We start from the raw sequence: 22,829 nt of genomic DNA on the forward strand, positions 1-22,829 counted from the left end.
GTACTCACTTTTGTGGCCAGCGGTTTAGACATTAATGGCTGTGTGTTGAGTTATTTTGAGGGGACAGTAAATTTACACTGTTATACAAGCTGTACACTCACTACTTTACATTGTAGCAAAGTGTCATTTCTTCAGTGTTGTCATATGAAAAGATATAATAAAATATTTACAAAAATGTGAGGGGTGTACTCACTACTGTGAGATACTGTAGTTCATCACAATCAAGATGGAAAGAGGCAGAAACAGAGAAAACGATTGAGGATGTGGTATTCACACAATGTCCTCAAACAAGTACCAATGGATGTCTTCATGGGCTTGCCAGAAAAACCTGTTGAATCCAATCTTTTGCATGCAACGGACCTCAACATGCGTTTCACTTGTATCTGTGATGACACCAGGGTATAGATCACCATCATACTTCAGCACACACCATTTGCCAACAACTTCAAGGATTTTGCCACTGAACTTCTGTCATTGTGGGAGCCATGGGAGCTGTCTGCTGAATTTGGAACTTGAAATGCTTTGCATTAAAGCACCCACAGTTCAGATGTTGTGTTGTTGTGCACAAGCAGCTGACATCCCTGTATTTCAGTTCTCCATGGGCTAGGGACACTACCTGATGGGTCCTCATAATGGATGGTGGCACATCATTGGGCATCTCTGAAACTGCTTTCTCAATTGATTCCTCACTGACAAAAAACAACTTGATTGTTGTGTCTGTTTCTTGGGTCTTTAACACGTCGTTCACGATAAAGGCGCTGCTTCTCTGTGGTGGATTAGCACTCTGCAAGTATGGTAAATACATGGTACATATGATACATTTACAGTATAAGTAATGGTAACTGTAAAACATAAAAAGTACAAGTAAATCATATTACATAAACTAATATTCACACTATTATATTAATGGACCAGAGAATGCAACTCACTCCTGTTACTATTACTCTGTCCTCTTATGGCTTATATGAGTAACAGGACTGAAGGTAACAGGACCGAGTTTTTAGCATAGAATTAGCAAATACATGCTAAATAGCCACATGGCACACATGCTAATAGCATGAGGATATTGAGCAAATTCTAGTGATTTATCAAAAATGTGTATTTTTAAAATGAACAAATAACATCTAAAAATAATTTAGGTAACAGGGCAGTATGTTGAGATTGACCCTCTCAGAAACAGTTGAAATATCATCAAATATATTGAAAAGAAAATGAGAGGACTTACCTTTGGTCTCCCCATTGCCTTCAGAAGATCTGGATAATGCAACTTCCTCTTGAAAAATATATTTTGGAATGTTCCAAGTTGATCAGAGGGGGGAATGTGTTAGGGTAACAGGACTGAGTGTAAACCTGGGGGACACGACTAAAATGTGTATTTTATCAAAAATGTTATGGATTTTTTTCTTTCGAAAAAAAAAAGGAAATCATTGATTGGATATAAAGTCACACATAAATGCAAAAAAAAAAATTCTGAAGGATTTTAATCATAATATTTCATGGTAAATTATAGAGGCAGGGAGTGAGGACATGCAACAACTACTATTTCTTTAGTGTTCTAGGTAGTTTTTATTAATGATTTTAATTATACATTCTAAATTTTGCAGTTAGCTAAATGTGAAGACACTTTGCTTAATAATAATGTATTTTAGAGTTCATTTTCATGCATTTGTATACTTTTAATATCCTGTGGACAGAAATGTTTCCCATTCGGTGGAACGTCCCAAAAGCATTTTCCCCCTAACTGAAATTATTTCTTTTACATTGGAATATAATTTGAATATTGATAATATTTAAGTACAAAATTCGAATTTAGTTTTTCAGCCAATTTTAGACAACCCTAGAGCACGATAAGTGGATCGACCGACAGCACAATATGTAGATATTAGATAGATAGACAGATAGAGTGATAAAGAGACAAGAGCGTGATAGGTATATAGAGTGACAGATGGATAGATAGAGCGACAGAGTGCAATATGTAGATAAAGCATCAGATAGCAAAATAGTGGGACAGACTGTGTTATGTCGATAGAGTGATACTGTAGGTAGATAAAGTGTCAGCGATAGCATGATAGACAGAGCAACAGAGCACGATATGTAGATAGAGCGGTAGGTAGATAGAGTGACAGGCAGATAGAGTGCGATATGATAGTGTGACGTAGATAGAGCAACAGATAGATAAAGCGATAGTATAATAGAGCGACAGATCTATAGAGTGATAGATACAGGTAGACTCTGAAAATTCTCTGAATATATGATATGGAAATAAAGACATACGTAAGCAGCGAGGCACAAAATGTCTAAATTGGAATCAGATGTGGGGAGAAAAGATCAATATCAGTTCTGAGTGAGAGAGAGAGAGAGAGAGAGCGCTGAGTTTCAACAGTGAGTCAGTCTGCTTGTATTACTGTGATTATAGAGAGCTTCTGCAGTGGAGAGAGAGAGTGAGAGAGAGAGAGAGAAGGTTGTGCACGATTCACTGTCTTCTCTAGGATACAGCTCGCTTCCCTCCTCGTCTCAGTGCTCCTCTCTCTTCCCACTCAAGTGTATCTGATCCGTCTCTCCCGCACGACTCCTCTGTTTCTCAAGAACTCTGAGGATGGCTCCTCCAGAAACCTCCAGCCACAGATGCCCGTTCTTCAGCTCATGGCTGCCCAGGACGACTCAACACTCTCGGGCTTCCCTCATGCGGACCTGCACTCTGTAAAGTGGATCCGAAGCAGAACAGCAGCTCAAGCCGGTCTCCTTTAGGGTGAGTATCATTGACAAGATATGAGTTTATGAGTGAATGTTGTTTACTGAACCACAGAAAGAGACAGAGGCAATCCAGTGCTTTTTTGTGGATGTGTATTTCATTGTTTTGCTGTAAGTAGTTATTAATGTGCGACTCCTTGTTACATATTGTCATTAGTGATAGTATAAAAGCTGAGAATACGTCCAGGTGGCATCTCAGATGGGTGCAGAGAGAGAGTTGAGGCTAGTGGTGCCAGCACAGATGCCAACACTGTCAGCGTGTGAACTCTCACTGCGTGTCATGACACCAGGTCTGAACAGAACATCACCACTGAGCTGGTCATTAGTAATCCCAGTACAACACAACCGCTCAGATATCAGCTGCTGACTTATTCTGTAGTGATTCCATCAAAAGTATTGAAGTCGAGCATGTGCATTACGTGCTGGTACTTTATTAAGTGATCAGATGCACCATTTTCAGTAGAAAACAGGTGAAAAATCCAGAGCATGGGGTCTTTTGACCCTAGCAACCGCGTTGCAATGCCCCGGCAACCAGCCTGGCATCGTGACAGAGTTTTGCACCACTCGCATTTTTTTCAGCAAAATCAAATATTTATTGATTTCCGGCCGTGTAGTTCAGGTAACCGGTCTGTAGAGTGTTCAGGGAGAAAAATACAGTATGTGGGTGAAGTGAAATAGAAATGTATGAGGAAAAGAGTAGCAAGAAGGTGACAGAATGGACTTATTTCTATGGAAACAGCACTTTGCTCTCTTTCTTCCTCCTCCCTCCATGCACTGCTACTGAAGACGCATATGGATGTTTTTATGTTCCCCACTGAAAAGAATCCGATAATGCATTTGTTTGCAATTTGCTGGGAAATACATCTTCAAATGCCGATCATTTTTTAGATGTGTTAACAAACAAAAAAGTTGAGCTCAGACACGCCCATATACCGCATCACTTCCTGTGTTTACCTCATTCTGTTACCACTGACGTGAAGTCCTGTAATCCAGCTATTGGAGATTTCAGGAGAATTGTGTCTTTCTGTCGCTCAAGCTGTTATTAAACCACTTAAACTGTCTGAATCTCACACTGGATTGGCTCTGTTTCAGAACACATGCCGAAGCAAATAGACGAGGAAATGAGAATTTGGGACTTGAACCTTGCTAAACCTGCTAATATTAGTATAGTTAGTCAATTCATTTAATCTCTGCTGATTTTTGGTTTTAATTGCTCTCATAATCCTAAACCCGCAAACACTCCTAAATAAGCTTTGTTGACCTGTCATTATTTGGATTTTTGTGGTCATATCTATTAGACAAAATCTACGCAATACAGGCTCAGCATGCAGAGATCAGTATGGCACGATTCTGGAATTATTGATACAGTATTTGAATTGCATTAAGGATGTGCAGTGATCCTCATTAACTTTAATGCAGAGCTGTCTGAAAGTTTGACAGTGAGATGATTTCATGCGGCAGCGGTGTGTCGTGATGCACACGCTCCGTAATCCTCCAGAGCTTTTCATCCGCTCTCAAACATGATCCCACACACACTGATAACTGAATATAATTTTTGAGAAATAATAATGTTATTGACGCGAGCACTCACGCATAAGTGCTGATCAGGTAAAGGGATTGTGTGGTCGTGACTGCAGCTCAGACGGCATGGATTCTATGGTTATAGAGGAAAGCACTAGAAACAGAGTGTTATTTTTATCTTTACGCATAGAAAGTGTTACTGTGAATGAACTCAATGCATGACCTCAACATTTGATGCATGCATCTGTTTGTGCATTCATGAGGCTGCTGCAACAGGCCCTTCAGAGAATCCATCCATCCATGAATGATGTTTTGGAGCTTGACAGTGCTGTATAATGAAAGTGGACAATACTATCATATCAGTCATCCATGTTCAGATTTGGGTGATCACTCAGAATGCCCTACTGTTTGTTTGTTTTTTTATGTATTTATTTTTTTTTTTATTTTAATTTTTTCATTTTATTTTGTTAAATTTACTTATTTATTTTGGTTATTTTATTTACAGATGTAATTTTAATTAATTTTATGGTTTATTTGAATGTGTTTATTTTATTTTGCTAATTTCATTTTATTGAATTAATTTTTTAATTAATTTAATTTAAGTTGTTAATTTTATTTTATTTATTGAATATTTATTTTAATTTGTTTATTTTACTTATTTCGGTCATTAAAATTTTTTTTGTTGTTGTATTATTTTTGATTTCTTTATTTTATTATATTGAATACATTTTAATGTCTTGATTATTTATGTATTTATTTATTTGTGTCAAGTGTCAGACCTGTTGTTCACATATTAAACATATCAGTTATACCTTATCTGTCAATCGTCACAAGTTCTTGTTTACATTAATGCTCCATGATGTTAGATGATCAGTGATTTCATATTCATTCAGGCCTTCGGCATGACAATGTGTCATAACTATGAAAATATTCTGGTTTGAGAACTGTTGTGATTTTCATCCCCTTTGGTCAGAGTTTCTTGTTTGTTTCCCATTTCTCTACAGCTGAATTTCTCTTATTCCCCCTCCCCAGAGATCAGTATTAGCCGAGAGATCAGAATAATCATGCCTCATCTTGAAACACTGTGTTGATTTTCCACGTACTAAATTATGCATCCAGCTGGCTTCAGAGGTATAATCATATTTTTGCATGACCATTTGCATGTTGTGGTGATGTAACCCGCAGTATGTTTTATGGTGGATTGGATGCAGTTTGTTGTAGTGTTGAGGAAAAAAGCACTAAATATCATGTTTACTTTCAAACTTTTGAACTTTGATCACAGGATAGTTCTACACATCAAATTAAGATCACAGTTAAAATCATGCATATTATTATTTTGTTAAATTTAAGGGGTCATATGATTTCTTTTTGGCGTGTTACAAGCTGATTGTGCATAGATAAGATCCCTGAAGTTGCAAAGACTAAAGTCAAAACCAAAGAGATATTCTTTATCAAAGTTAAGACTCTGCCACAAAAGTGGTTTGCAAATTTAGAAATGGTGTCATCTCATAAATAACATCTGAGAATGTTAAACACTTGCATGACATGCCTGTAGTCACGGCTTTGAGTCTGTATCACACATGTGTGACCGAGTCACGGGACCTTCAGCAGGTTTTACGCGTTTAGAGTGTGTGTTCCTGAAGGCTGCATGTTTCTGTGAATGTGAACATGAGTTCATACCGGTTCAGAAAGCAATTCCATAAGCATCTTTTGGATTGTGTGTGTGTGTTTTGTAATCTATAAGCCCCCTAATGCTGAATTGTAAAGCCTCAGGCTACTGAAAGAAAAAGCCGGAGAGAGAGAGGGAATGCTATGGAGGAGTAGAGATGCTTGTGCTTTTATTAGGAGCTCTTTTTTTCTGTCGTTCATTTTTCCCTCCATCTCCAAGGATGCCAAGTAGAGAGTGGCAGTTAGAAACAGTCTATGCATATCTAATATGATTGGGCTTGTTAAAAATAGACTGCACTATACGCTCCGTGCTGAGCTTGTATGCGCAGAAAATACTAAAGCAAAACGCAGTAAGGATTCAGTATACATTCTCGTTCTAGAGACTAGAGAGAATTTGATTTGACAAAAATTGTATGGTCCCCTGAGTGCAAGATGATGTCAACAGTATTTTGGTTTCCATAGTAGAGAGCTTGTGCTGCATAAACTACCGTTCAAAAATGTTAATGTTTCTGAAAATCTCTTCTGGTCACCAAGGCTGCAATTATTTGATCAAAAATACAGCAAAATACTGTAATATTGTGAAATATTATTACAATTTCAAATAAGTGTTTTCTATTTGCATATATTTTAAAATGTCATTTATTGCTGTGATCAAAGCTGAATTTTCAGCATCATTATTCCAGTCTTCAGTGTCACATGATCCTTCAGAAATCATTCTAATATGCTGATTTGCTGCTCAATAAATATTTCTGATGATTATCAATGTTGAAAGCAGTTGTGCTGCTTCATGTGTTTGTGGAAAATGTGATATATATTTTATTTTTCAGGATTCTTTGATGAATAGAAAGTTCAAAAGAACAGCATTTATTTGAAATAGAAATCTTTTGTAACATTGAATATAAATACCTTTACTGTCACTTTTGATCAATTTAATGCATCCTTACTGAATAAAAAGTGCAGCTTGTTGACTTCTCTAAGCAATCGGACTTAGAGGATGCTAGAAATGTGTTAAAATCTGACTTGCGTTGAAGCAGGACCATATATCCCACAGATTTGACAGCTTTTATTCAGATCGAGTTGGATAATAAATAAATGTAATCTGAATGCAGTTCAAAATGTGTGTCCTGGCATCATGTTTCTTTTTTCCTTTTGGAATCAAATCATGTGCCGTTTTGTAATTGCAGTGATTAATTATTTGTTGTTTGCAGGCATATTGTTGGAGCTTCTTTGTTTTCTGAGATTTGCGTTGCAAATTTTAATCAATTTGCATATGTCTTGGCTTAATTAGAGCTGAAATGGAGCATTTAACTGTTTTGCTGGCTTTGTGGATGATCAGAACGGTAACTTTCACTATTAACAACAGTAGTTGAAGTCATTTTGTTTTGGTATAATTAAAATATAAAAAAAGTTTCATGTTCTTCAGCGTCTCCTATTTTTCTCTCTTTTTTCTAGAAAGGGCACGCTCATTCAGACCTCGTCTTTCAGCTTACAAGCACACAAAGAACAAGACCTTCAGAGCCGAAGCTTTCAGATTGCTAGAGGAAGTGCAGACAATCATATGTAAAGGTACATTTGACAAGTCCTACGCTATTTTATGGATAATTCAATCCCTCATATGTGTACCGATGTCTATTTGCCTTCTTGTTTTGAAAGATGGAGCAGGAGATTTCAAAAGTGCAGCGCAAGATGTCAGACCTGGAGTCAGTTCTGCAGCAGAAGGACGTGGAGCTCAAGGCTTCAGAAACCCAAAGAACCATCTTAGAACAAGACTTGGCCACCTATATCACCGAATGCAGTGTGAGTTTACTGTTTCCATGTGGAAATGTGGCGTGGTCTGAATTGCACGGCTTGGTTTGTCAAACTTTTTGTTTGTTTTGTGTGTATTTCAGAGTTTGAAGCGCAGTTTGGAGCAGGCCCGCATGGAGGTTACGCAGGAGGATGATAAAGCTCTGCAGCTCCTGCACGACATACGGGAGCAGAGCAACAAACTGCAGGAAATCAAAGAACAGGTGTGAATTCACTTCAGTAGCATTTTTGACAATGTATATTATTCCAGTGAGTGGAGAGCTCTATAAACTGCAAAAAGAAGTTCCTTAATCGGTATTATTGTCTTGTTTTCTAGAAGACATTAACATTTATGCAATTATCAGATGCCTTTGTCCAAAGTGACTTAGATTGCATTAATACATTAATGCATTAAAAAGGTCATATGATGTTGCTAAAAAGAACATTATTTTGTGTATTTGGTGTAACGCAATGTGTTTATGCGGTTTAAGGTTCAAAAACCACATTATTTTCCATATATTGTACATTATTGTTTCTCCTCTATGCCCCGCCTTTCTGAAACGCGTCGATTTTTACAAAGCTCATCGGTCTGAAAAGTGAGGTGTGCTGTGATTGGCCAGCTATCCAGTGCGTTGTGATTGGCTGAATTCCTCAAGCATGTGACGGAAATGTTACGCCCCTACCATACTGTGATGCCGTGTTCCGGAGCGACGAGACAAAACCAATAAAGCCCATTATAAACGAGGCATTTGTTGCATCCAGTGGGGACATAATTACGGATTATAATGACTTATACTGTCTTTTAAGCTGTATACATTTTTATCAGTTCATACATTCTCTGGTTATCAAACTCATAATTCTGTCATTGTAACGTGGTACCTGTTTTTGGAGAATATGCAGGGACCTTAAAGGAATAGTTCACACAAAAATGAAAATTTGCTAAAACTGTCCTAACCCACAGGCCATCCAAGATGTAGAAGAGTTTGTTTCTTTCTTAGATTTGGAGAAATGTAGCATTGCATCATTTGCTCACCAATGGATGCTCTGCAGTGAATGGGTGCCGTCAGAATGAGAGTCCAAACAGCTGATAAACACATCACAATAATCCACAAGTAATCCACACCACTCCAGTCCAGCAGTTAATGTCTTATGAAATTAAAAGCTGAGTGTTTCTAAGAAAGCATTAAGATGTTTTTAACTTCAAACTGGCCAAAATATGAGTCCTTAATCCATAATAATGCTTCATCCAGTGTAAAAGTCATCTGGTCTGAATCAGGAGAGAAATGTGTACAGATCAAGTACTGTTTACAAGCCAACACAGTCCAAAAGAGCTCTAAACAAATATGTGGGTGGGTTTTAATGTGAGAGGACAACAGTTTGAAGTTAAGCAACTGTTTGAAGTTAAATCTTAATGATGGATTTGTTTCTTACAAACACATAGCTTTTCATTTCACAAGACGTTAATTAATGGACTGGAGTGGTGTGGATTACTTGTGGATTATTGTGATGTTTTTATCAGCTGTTTGGACTCTCATTCTGACGGCACCCATTCACTGCAGAGCATCCATTGCTGAGCAAGTGATGCAATGCTACATTTCTCCAAATCTGATGAAGAAACAAACTCATCTACATCTTGGATGGCCTAAGGGTGAGTACATTTTCAGCAAATGTTTATTTTTTGCTGAACTATTTACTAATGAACTAAATCACAACACAAACACAAAATGTTTTCAAAACATTTCATAATAAGTTTTTATTTTTGTGTGTGTGTCTGCAGTGGTGTATGTACCTCTGACTGACATAACCAGAGGTTTCAGGATAGTGTGCATTGTAGTTCATTAAAGTATGTTTAAATGCTGGAGCATCTTGTGACATGTGTTTTTGTTTAGCACTGGGAGGTCTGAGTGAGCATTTCACAGATTATTCCCATAGAGCTTCACAGGCGTCTGCTAATAAGAGCCCTGCTGATAGAGTCCACAGTATGAGTACAAATGATCTCTGTCCATCTCAGCTTCTGAAACACTATCTGAAATAGCGATGGCCACTTAAAGTCACGAGTAAAGTGATGGAGAATGCAAGACTGAATGAGATGTGAAGGTAAGAACATAATGGAAAAACAGCCTGCTTTCTGCCGCTTCTTGCACGTCTCCCCCAGAGCCAGGCTCCATCGCACTGTGGTTGCCATGGAGACAAAAATGGTACCTCGCAGTGAAGGATGTTGCAGATGCAGTGGAAATGCTGTCGTGACAAACCGGCAAAGGTCTCAAATTAGCAACAATCAGACTTTTAAATGAAGTGTTCACTTTTCATTTATCCTACAGATTTGATCAAACTGTTTGGTTTGATAAAATTTCAGTTTCGTTTCACAGAACTTTGCTGCTAGTTGATGATTTCAAACTCTGCTGCATAGTCAAATTGTCTTTGTGCATGTGTTTTGTTATATTTATTAATATTTATGAACTAAACAAGGAATAGCGATAAGATATATAATTATTTTTTATAATTAATACAAGACTCAACTATATATATATATATGTACTGTGTAAATATACAAACACACACACACACGTTTGTTTCTGTGGACTTTCCATAGATTTCTATTACTTTTATACTGACCAAAGATATTTTCTATCCCCTAACCCAACCCTAATGTTACATTTTCAGATAAACATCATTTACTATTTTTAATCTTTTTTCCCTTGTGGGGACCACAGTTCGGTCCCCACAATGTAAAACATTTCATGTTTTACTATTCTTGTGGGGACATTTGGTCCCCACAATGTAGCATAAACAAGTAGACACACACACTCACACATATATCAAGCGATTTTTTTATCTAATTGCATGATGTGCTGTTAATTAATTGGGGCCTCATCTATAAAATGTGCGTACGCGCAGATTTGATCTTAGTGTGTGCATATGCTAAAATCCACGGCAACGTTCATATTTATAAAAACGATCTTTGACATGGAAAAGTACTTACCGCCACATCAGGCTCTGAGCAGGCGTACGAACTTTTCCTTGTGGCAAAGTCGGAGTAGTGCAACTATTTGAACATCTAAGCTGCAATAATAATAAGAGCGGTGTACATGCAAGCACCGAATTCATCATAAGCAATGAAGATGCAGTGTGAGAGATTAATTGTGCAGTGTAGTCAGATTTTTTATTAACGGGAGTTTTTGCGAGATTAAACTGACCTTTTTAGTAGCCTAATGTTGAGAGTTCTTTTCTCACTTTCTGTAGTTTATTCCAAGTTGTTTTTGTTGTTGTTTTTTTTTTGTTTTTTACAAAACCCACTGCCGCACCGCAACTGTGTGCAGTGTGAACGCTTAATATATGAAAAAAATACGCACCGCACTGCAAACGGAGTAATGTGAACCTGGCATTATGTGTGTGTGCTGCGAGTGTGCATGAGCGCACGGTCTCCAGGAGCTGAATGGATAAACACTGGCAAGAATTTAAAATAAATGCAATTTATAGACTTTAGTGACGATGCAACACTGCCGCGATTGTGCAAGTGACAATTCCTGTCAACTGTGCAGTGTGCAGCTCCAATTACTTTGAGTTATTTAATGAAGAAATATGAGTTGCACCTCACCTTCAGCATAAGAATTATTTTACCCGCGCCAGACAGAGACTGAGACGGTGCTGCAGCATGTCGTGCCAAACATCTCATGGCAGCGCATCATCAGCTTGAGATCGGTTTTTTGAGATCGGCCTTTTTAGAGACCGCTGATCAATCATCCCAAAGCGATTATCGGCCGATAGTGATCGGTAGCCGATCAATCGGAGCACCCCTAATTAATTATGCTTTGCAATGCGCCTTATAATGCATTGCATGATCTCATAAATAATTGTAACCACAGTTATAATACATTATAATACTTATCTCTTCATTGTTACACCTTTAGAAAGTTTAATCCATTAAATCAAATGAAAAACAAAACTTTCAAATATTATAATGCAATTTAACTTTGATTGCAGTTATTTATGAAAAGATATAATACATTACGACGTACATTATGAATACCTTTATAATGTATTCTACATAAATGCTTTGGTGGTTACAAATGTTTTTTTTATGAATGTTGAATAATGAAAATATATATATTTTTTAATGAAATTATACTCTCAATATGAAACGAAAACTGCCTTGCTTTTGCTCTCTGTTTCTGTTGTGAAAATTAATATTATTATTAATAAGTTACTTTTTACTAAATTTTCACATGTTAGTCTAAAATGTTTGAATGCACTAAAAAAATACGTTAATATTTAATACAAAACATTTTAGACATAATAGTCAGTTTGTCTGTTTTTGCTCCACCGCGAAAATATATTTACAAACAAAGACAAAGCAGAAGCAGAAACAAAGTGTTTCTTTGCGAATAAATCAAGTATTTTCCAACAAATCAGTTACATGAATGATTCAATATATTGCTGCTGCCACACAGATCTAAAATAAACGAGCAATTTATTTCCTAGCTGTTTACCTTCACAAACATAACCCACTGTTTTTGTAACTCGTGTGTTTTTAACGTAAACTTGTGTGTGAATGAGAACTTAGTTTAGTACTCACATTCTGTGACAGCCGCTTTCTGTCCGTGTGCGCTCAGAAAACCGAATATCAGTAGTTTAGACTCATATGGTTTAAAACGCATTATTTCAGCATGATAAACATGATAATCAGAACCAAAACAGATGTTTTTAGCAGGTCCGAGCTGTAATGGCAGCTCTATTCTGGAAAAGGGGGCGGGGAGCAGCAGCTTATTTGAATTTAAAGACACAGGCCTGAAAAACAGCGTGTTTCTACTTCCACTCAAAATAGACATTTTCAAAATGATATAATAAATGATCTGTTGAGTATTTTGAGCTGAAACTTAACAGACACATTCTGGGGACACCAGAGACTTATATTACATTTTGTAAAAAGGGGCATAATATGTCTCCTTTAAAGATGGTAATTTGTCGCCACTTACTGTTTAAAAGTAACTTGCAGAAACAACATATTTGTAATGATTGGTATTTGCAAACACAAACAAGCAAAAAAAAAAAAGTTAATAGAGCTTTTATTCTCATATAAGTGACTTGTAATCAGCAGTTTTACATTTTGTTGTTGTGCCTAATTTGATTACATTATTCACAGTGCTTTATGTGGGATAGTAGCAGGTAATTTCCTCATCACTGCTGAGTTTTTAAAGCCTTTTTTAAATTTAAAGTTTATAATGTTGTGTTTCATCTTGGAGCAGGTTTTGGTTAATGACTTGGAAGTCTTTACTAAAGGTCTTGTTTTTAAATCCCTATGGGAAAATTACTGTAGTTGTTGGGCTCTCTTATGCTTAAAAAAAGTGGCACAGAAAGGCTTTGTTCAGTTTCATGAATATATGAAGGGGAGCAGCAGCTTATTTGAATTTAAAGACACAGGCCTGAAAAACAGCGTGTTTCTACTTCCACTCAAAATAGACATTTTCAAAATGATATAATAAATGATCTGTTGAGTATTTTGAGCTGAAACTTAACAGACACATTCTGGGGACACCAGAGACTTATATTACATTTTGTAAAAAGGGGCATAATATGTCTCCTTTAAAGATGGTAATTTGTCGCCACTTACTGTTTAAAAGTAACTTGCAGAAACAACATATTTGTAATGATTGGTATTTGCAAACACAAACAAGCAAAAAAAAAAAAGTTAATAGAGCTTTTATTCTCATATAAGTGACTTGTAATCAGCAGTTTTACATTTTGTTGTTGTGCCTAATTTGATTACATTATTCACAGTGCTTTATGTGGGATAGTAGCAGGTAATTTCCTCATCACTGCTGAGTTTTTAAAGCCTTTTTTAAATTTAAAGTTTATAATGTTGTGTTTCATCTTGGAGCAGGTTTTGGTTAATGACTTGGAAGTCTTTACTAAAGGTCTTGTTTTTAAATCCCTATGGGAAAATGACTGTAGTTGTTGGGCTCTCTTATGCTTAAAAAAAGTGGCACAGAAAGGCTTTGTTCAGTTTCATGAATATATGAAGTTTGTTAAGCTCAGGGGGGAATTGGTCCATTAAGCTGTCAGTTCAGAACAGAGCTGCTTTTAAAGGGTGATTTCCAGTTCAAATGGAAGTTTTAGCGGCTGACAGATTTGGTTTTTGCTTTGCCTTTTAGCGTTTGGGCTTTCAGTGGACTCGCTCATTTGAAAGTTGCTTTGGATAATGTGAATGCTGTCTTAAAAGACTAAAATTTTTGTTAAGTTTGTAGTCATGAATTATGTGTTCATTTGAACTAGGGCTGGGCGATATAGCTAAAAAATGTATCAACGATATAATGTTTCATATCGTTCGGTATCGATAATTATTGAAATTTTTTATAACCTTTTTTAAAACAAAGAGCAATAGAAATGTTTTTTTAATTTAACCACTGTATTTTTAAATTAACCCAATTTATTGAGACAAACAACACATTTTTTGTTTTAACAATCAAACACAAAATAAAAATTAAACATATCTAATTTCTAATGTTTTATATGCAGATTAAATAAGTTTTAAGGAAACTTTTGTCTTGTCTCCCGAGGCCACAGGAGGGCGCAATGAACAAAATAATGCAGCGCATTTAAATTGTCAATGCAAGGAAGTAACTCTATAAAAAAAACTTGCATTACGTCTAAATTAACTCATAAAAATCAAATATAATTTTGTAAATTGCATAAACAGTTATGAACAAAACAGCATCTTGTATTTATGCATTGCTTAATCCAAAGAGCCGAAGCACCCATCACACAGATTGCCTTTAAAAACATATGAGACGCAGTGAAAAGGGATAAACTTCCACAAATTCGTGACGTGTTTTCTAAAAGTTTAAACTGTTTTAACTTTGCATGGCTACATCTCTTGTGTGAGACGCGAGTGCAGCAGTCATATTTGTCCGTCTAAAAATGCGCTGAATATGTGTTCTGTGTGAATGGCTTGGTTTCGGTTGTAACCATAGACTGTATAAAAACAGGTTTTAACCTAATCAAGATCATCTCCGCATTGAGCTTATATATTTCTTTAATATTTTGAATGAATAACGCAGCAGTGGCGCGTCTCGTGGGCTAGACTAACAAAACATTCAAATGCAATAATGTCACTTACATCATCATCACCGCATCTCGTGCTCCACTGATGACGCTCCCTGACGCACACCTAACATTGCAAAGGTTTATTTTAAATTCGACTAATATTCATTCTTTATTCACCATCTCCTCATCACAGGCAGGCACAGCACTCATTTCAGCATGTGTTCGTGTTCGTGTGTGCTGTCTGCGTCACTCATAGCACATGCCTATACCGTGTGCTATATCGAACATTTTTTATATCGTTATCGAAGAAGGTGTACCGTCGATAAATATCGATACCGTTTTATCGCCCAGGCCTAATTTTATTTATTACTTTAATTTTACTTTAAATTTACAAAATTGTAATTTTCTTTTAAATATAAACTTTGTCTCTGTTTCTCTTAAATATAAATGGACATTAATATCAGATTTTAAGACATTGTTAAGATCTATTGTTAAAGTCTAGAGGAGATGAATTTTAGATTGTAGTGTTTGATCTATATGGGGTTTTCAATGCCTGATATTGATATATAAAGTGCTGTATTTCTGAATTGCTGAAATGACAAAAATTTGAAAACGTGAGATTTAAGCAAAAGCATCAGTTGGCTTTTCATTTAATCTGATTGGCATTTAGGAGAAACAATTGATGTATTTAATAGGTCTCATTTGTGGTTTTCTTTCTGATGAATGAATATTGCATTTGGGATCTTTTTAGTGCTTGCAACTATTGCAGATGCTGTAATTCCAGGCACTTTCTGGCAAAATGTCATTGTCACAATTGACGTTATTTGTGTAGGAGAGCAATTAGCTCACTATTGATAATCAAGCAATCACATAGCATAGAGGACTGACAGATGAAGATTGTGTTGACTCACTTTGAGCTGATTTTTCTTTTTTTATATTATGACTTTCATTTGGGAGGCAATTTTACAAAATGTCAAGCACCTCTTTTCTGTCATTTCTGTTGCATAATTATAAATCTCATTATGGTGCTGTAAAGCAAAAAGCACAAACATGCTTTTCCATACCTGAACTTCACTGTTTTTCCTCCGCATTTTCACAATATAGCATGGTCTCAAGTGTCATATGCTTTTTTTTTTTTAAAGGCAACTGCATAATAAATAGGACAACAATAATACTAAAGTAGTTCACCCAGAAATTAAAATTTGCTGAAAATGTGCTTCCTTTCAGGACATCCAAGATGAATTTGTTTCTTTATCTGAATAGATTTGGAGAAGTTAAGCATTCCATCACTTGCTCACCAATGCATCCTCTGCAGTGAATGGGTGCCGTCAGAATGAGAGTCCAAACAGCTGTTAAAAACATCACAATAATCCACACCACTCCAGTCCATCAGTTAACATCTCGTGAAGTGAAAAGCTAAATTTTTCTAAGAAACAAATTCTTTATGATCTCTTCAACTTCAAACCGTTGCTTCCAGCTAAAATACGATCTGTGCATATTTCTCTCCTGATTCAGACGAAATTCAGATTTTCTGGAAGCAATTGTTCACTTCACAAGGCATTAACTGATGGACTGGAGTGGTCTGGATTACTTGTGGGTTATTGTGACGTTTTTATCAGCTGTTTGGACTCTCATTCTGACGGCACCCATTCACTACAGAGGATGCATTGGTGAGCAAGTGATGTAATGCTGCATTTCTCCAAATCTGATGAAGAAACAAACTCATCTACATCTTTGATGATCTAAGGGTGAGGACATTTTCAGAACATTTTCAGGTGAATGTTACTTTAATGCTTGGTCTCTATGGGTGCAGATTACCCAAATTCCACAGGAGCATGTCCAACATGCTTTACAACAACATGTAATAAACACAGACAGTTACTGATTCTATCTTCTATGCCTGTCATGCTGGATTTCCTTTTCCCCTTTAACATAGCCCAGGCTAATGTTTTATCGCTAAACGCCGTAAGACGTCTCGTTAGGCGATTGTGGCGTGGATGCGTTTTGTGACCTGTAGCTAATGGCTGATGAAACGACGAGAGGCGATTCGGACTCGGACTGGCACACTCACACTGTCCTCCCACTCGCTGACCTTTCACCCACTCAGCACACTTATGTATCCACTTCTCCGCTCTGCTTTTCATGTACTGGTCTCTCTCTATATCCCGCGGTTGGTTACTCAGACTGATTTCATCTCCTCTGCCTCATGTTCTCTCACAAAGGTCTTCTGATTCTCCTATTTTATTTGATTCTGCCATTTTGCACATAGCAGTTTGCTTAGTGCTGCATTCAAAATGGGTTGCATGAGCTCAATCTGATTCCTTTATTCTTTTTGAAATGCTTCTTACCCATATGAATGGTTTGCTGTGTCGAACACAGGAATATTAAAATAATATAACCTTATAAATGCCTTTAAATGATCAAGGTTGTCAAATCTTTGATGAAAAACCTGTTGCACATAATCTACTACATGCTTTCTGTCATCTGATTGATAGTTTAGATTTTTTTTTAATAAGGCCTTTTAGTATAATTGCAAAAAATGTCCACTTTCAGCTCATGCTTCACATGTCTTTTTGCTGTAAAATCTTTGCTGATTTTTTGAAGTAAACGTAATAACTTTTATATAGTTAGTAATATTTCAAGATGAACCCTTACTGGACTGAAGTAGGTTTACTTGATTATTAATAGATGTTTTTTTATTTATTTAGTTTTTAGAAAAATCATGTTTTTGCTCAGATTGGGCCTCTGAATAAAACTGACATGTTTATCATATGACACTATACGAGCCGTAAAAGCCTCATGTATCAAATATGATGCTCAACAACAAACACATTTTTATTTGATATATTTAACAAATTGTATCTCAATAAACTGTTCCATTAAAAAATATATATATATACTGTATATATATACTGTGTGTATATATATATATATATATATATACTCAGAATGCAGAAGCAGTGCATATAACTGATATGACACATTCCCTACTTTTAATATCTGAAGAACTAATGCAACAGGACACAGCTGATTCAATGGCAAAGGCAACTGTTCCAATACTTATGCTTATATCAGATAGGGGGATGAAACTCTAAAAGTGCTGATCTTCTTAGTTGGTAAAACATGTATGTGTTGAAACACCCAATAATAAAATGAGACATTCTGTAGTTTTGTCTCATATTCATCTTTTAATCATAATAAAACATTTTGACCATGTTTCTGTTCTTTATAGACATGGACACAGAGGACAGTAACTAAAGTGCCATTTTAACCATTTATGACCCTGCAGGAGTACCACGCTCAGCTGGAGGAAATGCGCGTTTCTATTCGTCAGCTGGAGGAGAACCTGTCCGCCGCTCGCCGCCGCAGCGACCTGTACGAATCCGAGCTGAAAGAGTCTCGCCAGACCAGCGAGGACCTCAAGAGGAAGGCTGTGGAATACCAGCAGAAGATTCAGAAGGTTTGTTCACGTTCAAAGCGAGAACCGTCCTGCTGATGCACTCTAGATGAGATGCGATCAGTCTATGTTTTGATTCTGCAGGCCAAAGAACAAGGCAAAACTGAGATGGAAGAACTTCTGACCAAATTGCAGAAGGTAATTAAATCACTATTTACTTACACCGTTTCCATTTGCTGTTAAGAAGACCAACATATTTTGTTGCTAGACTTCCTAACTTGCATAACCAAAAATACCTCCATGGTAAATGAGCAAAAATGCCATGCTGATTGACCAGCACTAACCAGTCTGGAGCAAGTGTCTAGTGCAATTGCTAATGCAGCTGTTTTTGTATTTAAGCTTCTTTTATTTGTAAATGTCTCAGACCAATGCAGAGCAACAAGTGAAGGTTGAAGAACTCCAGGAGAAGCTTGCCAAGGTATGTGCACATTTATTTAAAAATCAGCCCTTCTCAAAGAACTGAAAAATTATTATTGTTAATATTATTGATTTAAAGGGTTAGTTCACCCAAAAATGAAAAATTAGCCCATGAATTACTCACCCTCAAGGCATCCTAGGTGTATATGACTTTCTTCTTTCAGACAAATCCAGTCGGAGTTATATTAAAAATGGACTTTGATCTTCCAAGCTGTTTAATGGCAGTCAGTGGGTGTTGCGGTTCATCAGTCCAAAAGAAGTGAAATAAAGCGCATCCATCCATAATAAAAAGTGCCTCACATGGCTCCGGGGGGTGAACAAAGGCCTCCTGTAGCGAATTGATGCGTTTTTGGTTATAGAAAAATAACCATATTTAAAACGTAATAATCACTTTAATCTAGCTTGTGCTCACTGTTGTACACGGAAGCGGCTCTGGGCGGATGAAGACGTCGGCGTTGCACATGCGTCGCTCAGAAGTGACAAATGCGGAAGCGCAGCGGAGAGATCAAAACAAAACAATGGTCACTAATTAGAAGTACAAAATGAGGATTTGTAAAGAAGCATGTCAGAGGATTTCGATATATGCCAAGAGGAGACTGGTTTTCCTTTGCTAAAGTAAGGAAACTTTGCTTCCTTTGCTCCTGTTAACAAACGTTTGTTTTCACGAGACTCACCGGCGCATGCGCAACGTTGACATCTTACGTCATCCGCCCGGAGCTGCTTCTGTGTACAACAGTGAGCGCAAGCTAGATTAAAGTGATTATTATGTTTTAAATATGTTTTTTTTTTTTTTACAAAAATGCATCGATTCATTACAGGAGGCCTTTGTTCACCCCCCGGAGCCGTGTGAGACACTTTTTATTATGGATGGATGCACTTTATTTCACTTCTTTTGGATAGATGCACTGCAACACCTGCTGACTGCCATTAAACAGCTTGAAAGATCAAAGTCAATTTTTAATATAACTCCGACTGGATTCATCTGAAAGAAGGAAGTCATATATGCCTAGGATGGCTTGAGGGTGAGTAAATAATGGGCTAATTTTAATTTTTGGGTGAACTATCCCTTTAACTGCATCGATGCTGTCATTGAACTGAACTGAACTGATAATGATAATAACTTTGCGTCATCAACACTGTTTTTGAATTGAATTGAATCAACATTGAACTGACTTGAACTGAATAACAACACTATTGTCTTTTGTAGAGCTGCTTTATGGCTGAAATATAAATTTGTTTTATAATTGATGAATTTTACAACATTAACACTTTTATTTTTCTGTTTATTTGAGTAAAGCTGCTTTGAAACAATCTGTATTGTGTAAAGCACTACATAAATAACTGTGATTTGATTTATCGTGAATCACACAGCAGTAGTTAGATGATAGCTAATCTGTGACCCGCAAAAATAAAAAAAATATCTTGTTAAATTTACGGTATAAAACTGGTAGCTTTAGTTGCCAGAAATTCAAAGTAAAATACAAATAAAAACAGTGTTTCCGATATTACAAAATGAAATACTGATGCCTATATATATATATGTTTTATAGCTTATAACCATATATTTCAGTATGTAATGTTATAATATATAAAGCTAATTGTAATAAACAAAATCTGCTTATTACCTTAAAATTTAATAATACAAAACACTGTAAAATTTTACAAAAATTTTAGTACGTTTTTTTTTTTAAGTTAAATAAAGTAAATAAAACAAAGTACACAAAACAAAGATATTTAGATTGTTTTACAAGAAAATACTGTTTTAGGTTTTCTACTTCATATGTCTTGTTTAATTCATAAAATCAACAGTCCTTTTACTGCTTGCACTGTAAATTATGTTAATTAATAGTTTGTACTTTCAAAAACTATACATTTGACTGTATTTTACTTTATAATTACATACAATGCCTTGTTGAAACATTTACAGGTTTATTTACAGTCTATGGTAAGGTCATTTACAAACCAATTAACAGGTTTTTACTGTAGCAGTTTTAGTCTTTTTATGTACTTTTTTTACAGTGCTGTTTCCTTTTCTCGCAGGCCGTGAAGGCGAGTACAGAAGCCACTGAACTCCTGCAGAACGTCCGGCAGGCTAAAGAACGTCTGGAGCGAGATCTGGAGCGTCTGCAGACCAAAGAGGACTCCACCGACAGCCTGCGCAGACGCCTGCGAGACACTGAGGTGATGCACTGCGCAGCTTCTCCAGACACTTCTCACTGAATGTCTGAATTAATTCAAAATGACTTGATTTACAAATATAATGATTATGATTAGATCAGATTCAACTTTATTGTCATTACACAAAGAATAAGCTGGAAACAATTTCTGTAGTTCAAACAGTAGATCCTGAAGGGATTAAATACTATATAGACATTGAATGCAGTGTTACTTGCTTGGGATAAAAGCATGAGTGTAACTGCAAATCTAAACATCATAATTAATTAACCAATTGTAATCCACTTTTGCTGACATTTAGCCTCAAGCTCACAACTGATTGGTTCATTGTCGATGACTATTCTGATGTGATTTTCCATTTCAACAATTGCAGAAAATTATTTTCTTTCGTCGTATTGTTGTCTTGTTTTCAAGTACAAATATCTAAATATTCCTAAATCAAGATATATTTACTTAAGAAAAACAATGACATCAGGCTTTAATTTAGCATCTCAAGTAAATGAATCTTGATTAAAGAATGATTAGATATTTCTACTGGGAAACAAGACACAAATACTAAAGATATTGGATTTAAAAAACTGGATAAGAAATTGCTTAAAAGCAGAAAGAACATATGCCAATGGGTAATAATGATATTCTTGTTTTTCCTTTGAATTAAGTTAATTTTTCTTACCCCATTGGTAGATATTTTTTATTGTTTTAAGCATAAACTCACTTCATTTTGATATGTTTCAGGAAACAAGTCTTAATTTCTTTAAAAAAAATGCCTCTGAAGTAAAATTATTTTGATTAAATAATGTTTAGACATTTATATTGGAAAACAAACATTATTGATTTTTATGAATTACTGTTTTATTAACAGGTGCTTAAAAATGAAATGGCACATTTTGAGTTCTTCTGGAGACCAGAGTTGTTATCGGTAATTAAAAATAAAACTATTAAAACTGTTAATACATTAGATTGAACTACATTTAAATCTAGACTCAAAACAACTGTTTAGTTGTGCATTTACTAAATGAGCACTGTGCTAAGTCTGAATGATTGCACTGTATTTTATGTATCCTCGTTTTTTATTCTTAACTGTTTTAATGCATTTTAAATAATAATTTCTTTAAATAATTTAAATTTTTTAATTTGTGATTTTAATTCCTTTTTATGTAAAGCACTTTGAATTACCATTGTGTATGAAATGTGCTATATAAATAAACTTTCCTTGCCTATTAAAAATAGTTTTAATTAATTAAAATAAGGCTGAAATGAAATAAAATATAAATATTGTGTGAACTTAAACTTTAAGAGTTGAAGTACAAAAATGACTAAAACTGAAATAAAAGTAAATTATTGAAATATTTAGAAATACAATAAAAATTACAAAAGCACATAACAAATTACTAAAACAAAAATTAAAAGAAAAACTGAAAGAAAAAATACATTACTGATAACAAAAATGAGGAAAAGCAAAACTATTTAAATACACTATATGCTGTATATAAAACAAATAACTAAAAACTTTTTTTCACAGTAAAAGTTATGGTTTGTACTTCCAAAAATGATACATTTGACTGTATTTGACTGTATAATTACATATAATGCAATAGTAAACCATTTACATTTTTTGTAAAATATATATGGTGGGGTAATTTGCAATTAACTAACTAACAGGTTAATTAAAACTGTTAAAAAACAGTTTTCATTAATTCATTTAAAGCTTAAATAAAATATAAATATTATATGAAAAAAATTAAAAAGTTGAAGTACTAAATTGCTAAAATTGAAATAAAAATAAATGAAAGCAAAATACAAATATTTAAAATATATTTAATATGAATGACAAAGGCACAAAATCATTTAAACTTGAACAAAAATTTTAATGAAAATTGAAGATATAAAAACAAAAGCTAGTTCAAAATATTAATAAATACTTTACAAAAATATAACTACTGGAGACCTGTTCGGGAAATATGTTATCAATTAAAAAACGTTCCTACTGTTTTTCCTCAAATAAATGAGA

At 35.3% G+C, this 22,829-nt stretch overlaps 1 protein-coding gene across 1 annotated transcript in view; it reads left to right on the forward strand.

The window, feature by feature from the left end:
* Window positions 1–22,829, forward strand: part of LOC107552141 (citron Rho-interacting kinase-like) — a 97,589-nt gene that overhangs the window by 12,460 nt on the left and 62,300 nt on the right. Inside the window, exons 4-11 of the mRNA XM_016233971.1 lie at window positions 2,587–2,749; window positions 7,393–7,506; window positions 7,594–7,737; window positions 7,830–7,949; window positions 18,059–18,229; window positions 18,311–18,364; window positions 18,591–18,644; window positions 20,684–20,824. Coding sequence (XP_016089457.1) covers window positions 7,594–7,737; window positions 7,830–7,949; window positions 18,059–18,229; window positions 18,311–18,364; window positions 18,591–18,644; window positions 20,684–20,824 — 684 coding nt within the window. The 5' untranslated portion in view covers window positions 2,587–2,749; window positions 7,393–7,506. The remainder of the gene's footprint in view (window positions 1–2,586; window positions 2,750–7,392; window positions 7,507–7,593; window positions 7,738–7,829; window positions 7,950–18,058; window positions 18,230–18,310; window positions 18,365–18,590; window positions 18,645–20,683; window positions 20,825–22,829) is intronic.

Source organism: Sinocyclocheilus grahami, unplaced genomic scaffold (assembly GCF_001515645.1).
Source record: "Sinocyclocheilus grahami isolate Dianchi unplaced genomic scaffold, SAMN03320097.WGS_v1.1 scaffold442.1, whole genome shotgun sequence".
NCBI classification, from domain to species: Eukaryota; Metazoa; Chordata; class Actinopteri; order Cypriniformes; family Cyprinidae; genus Sinocyclocheilus; species Sinocyclocheilus grahami.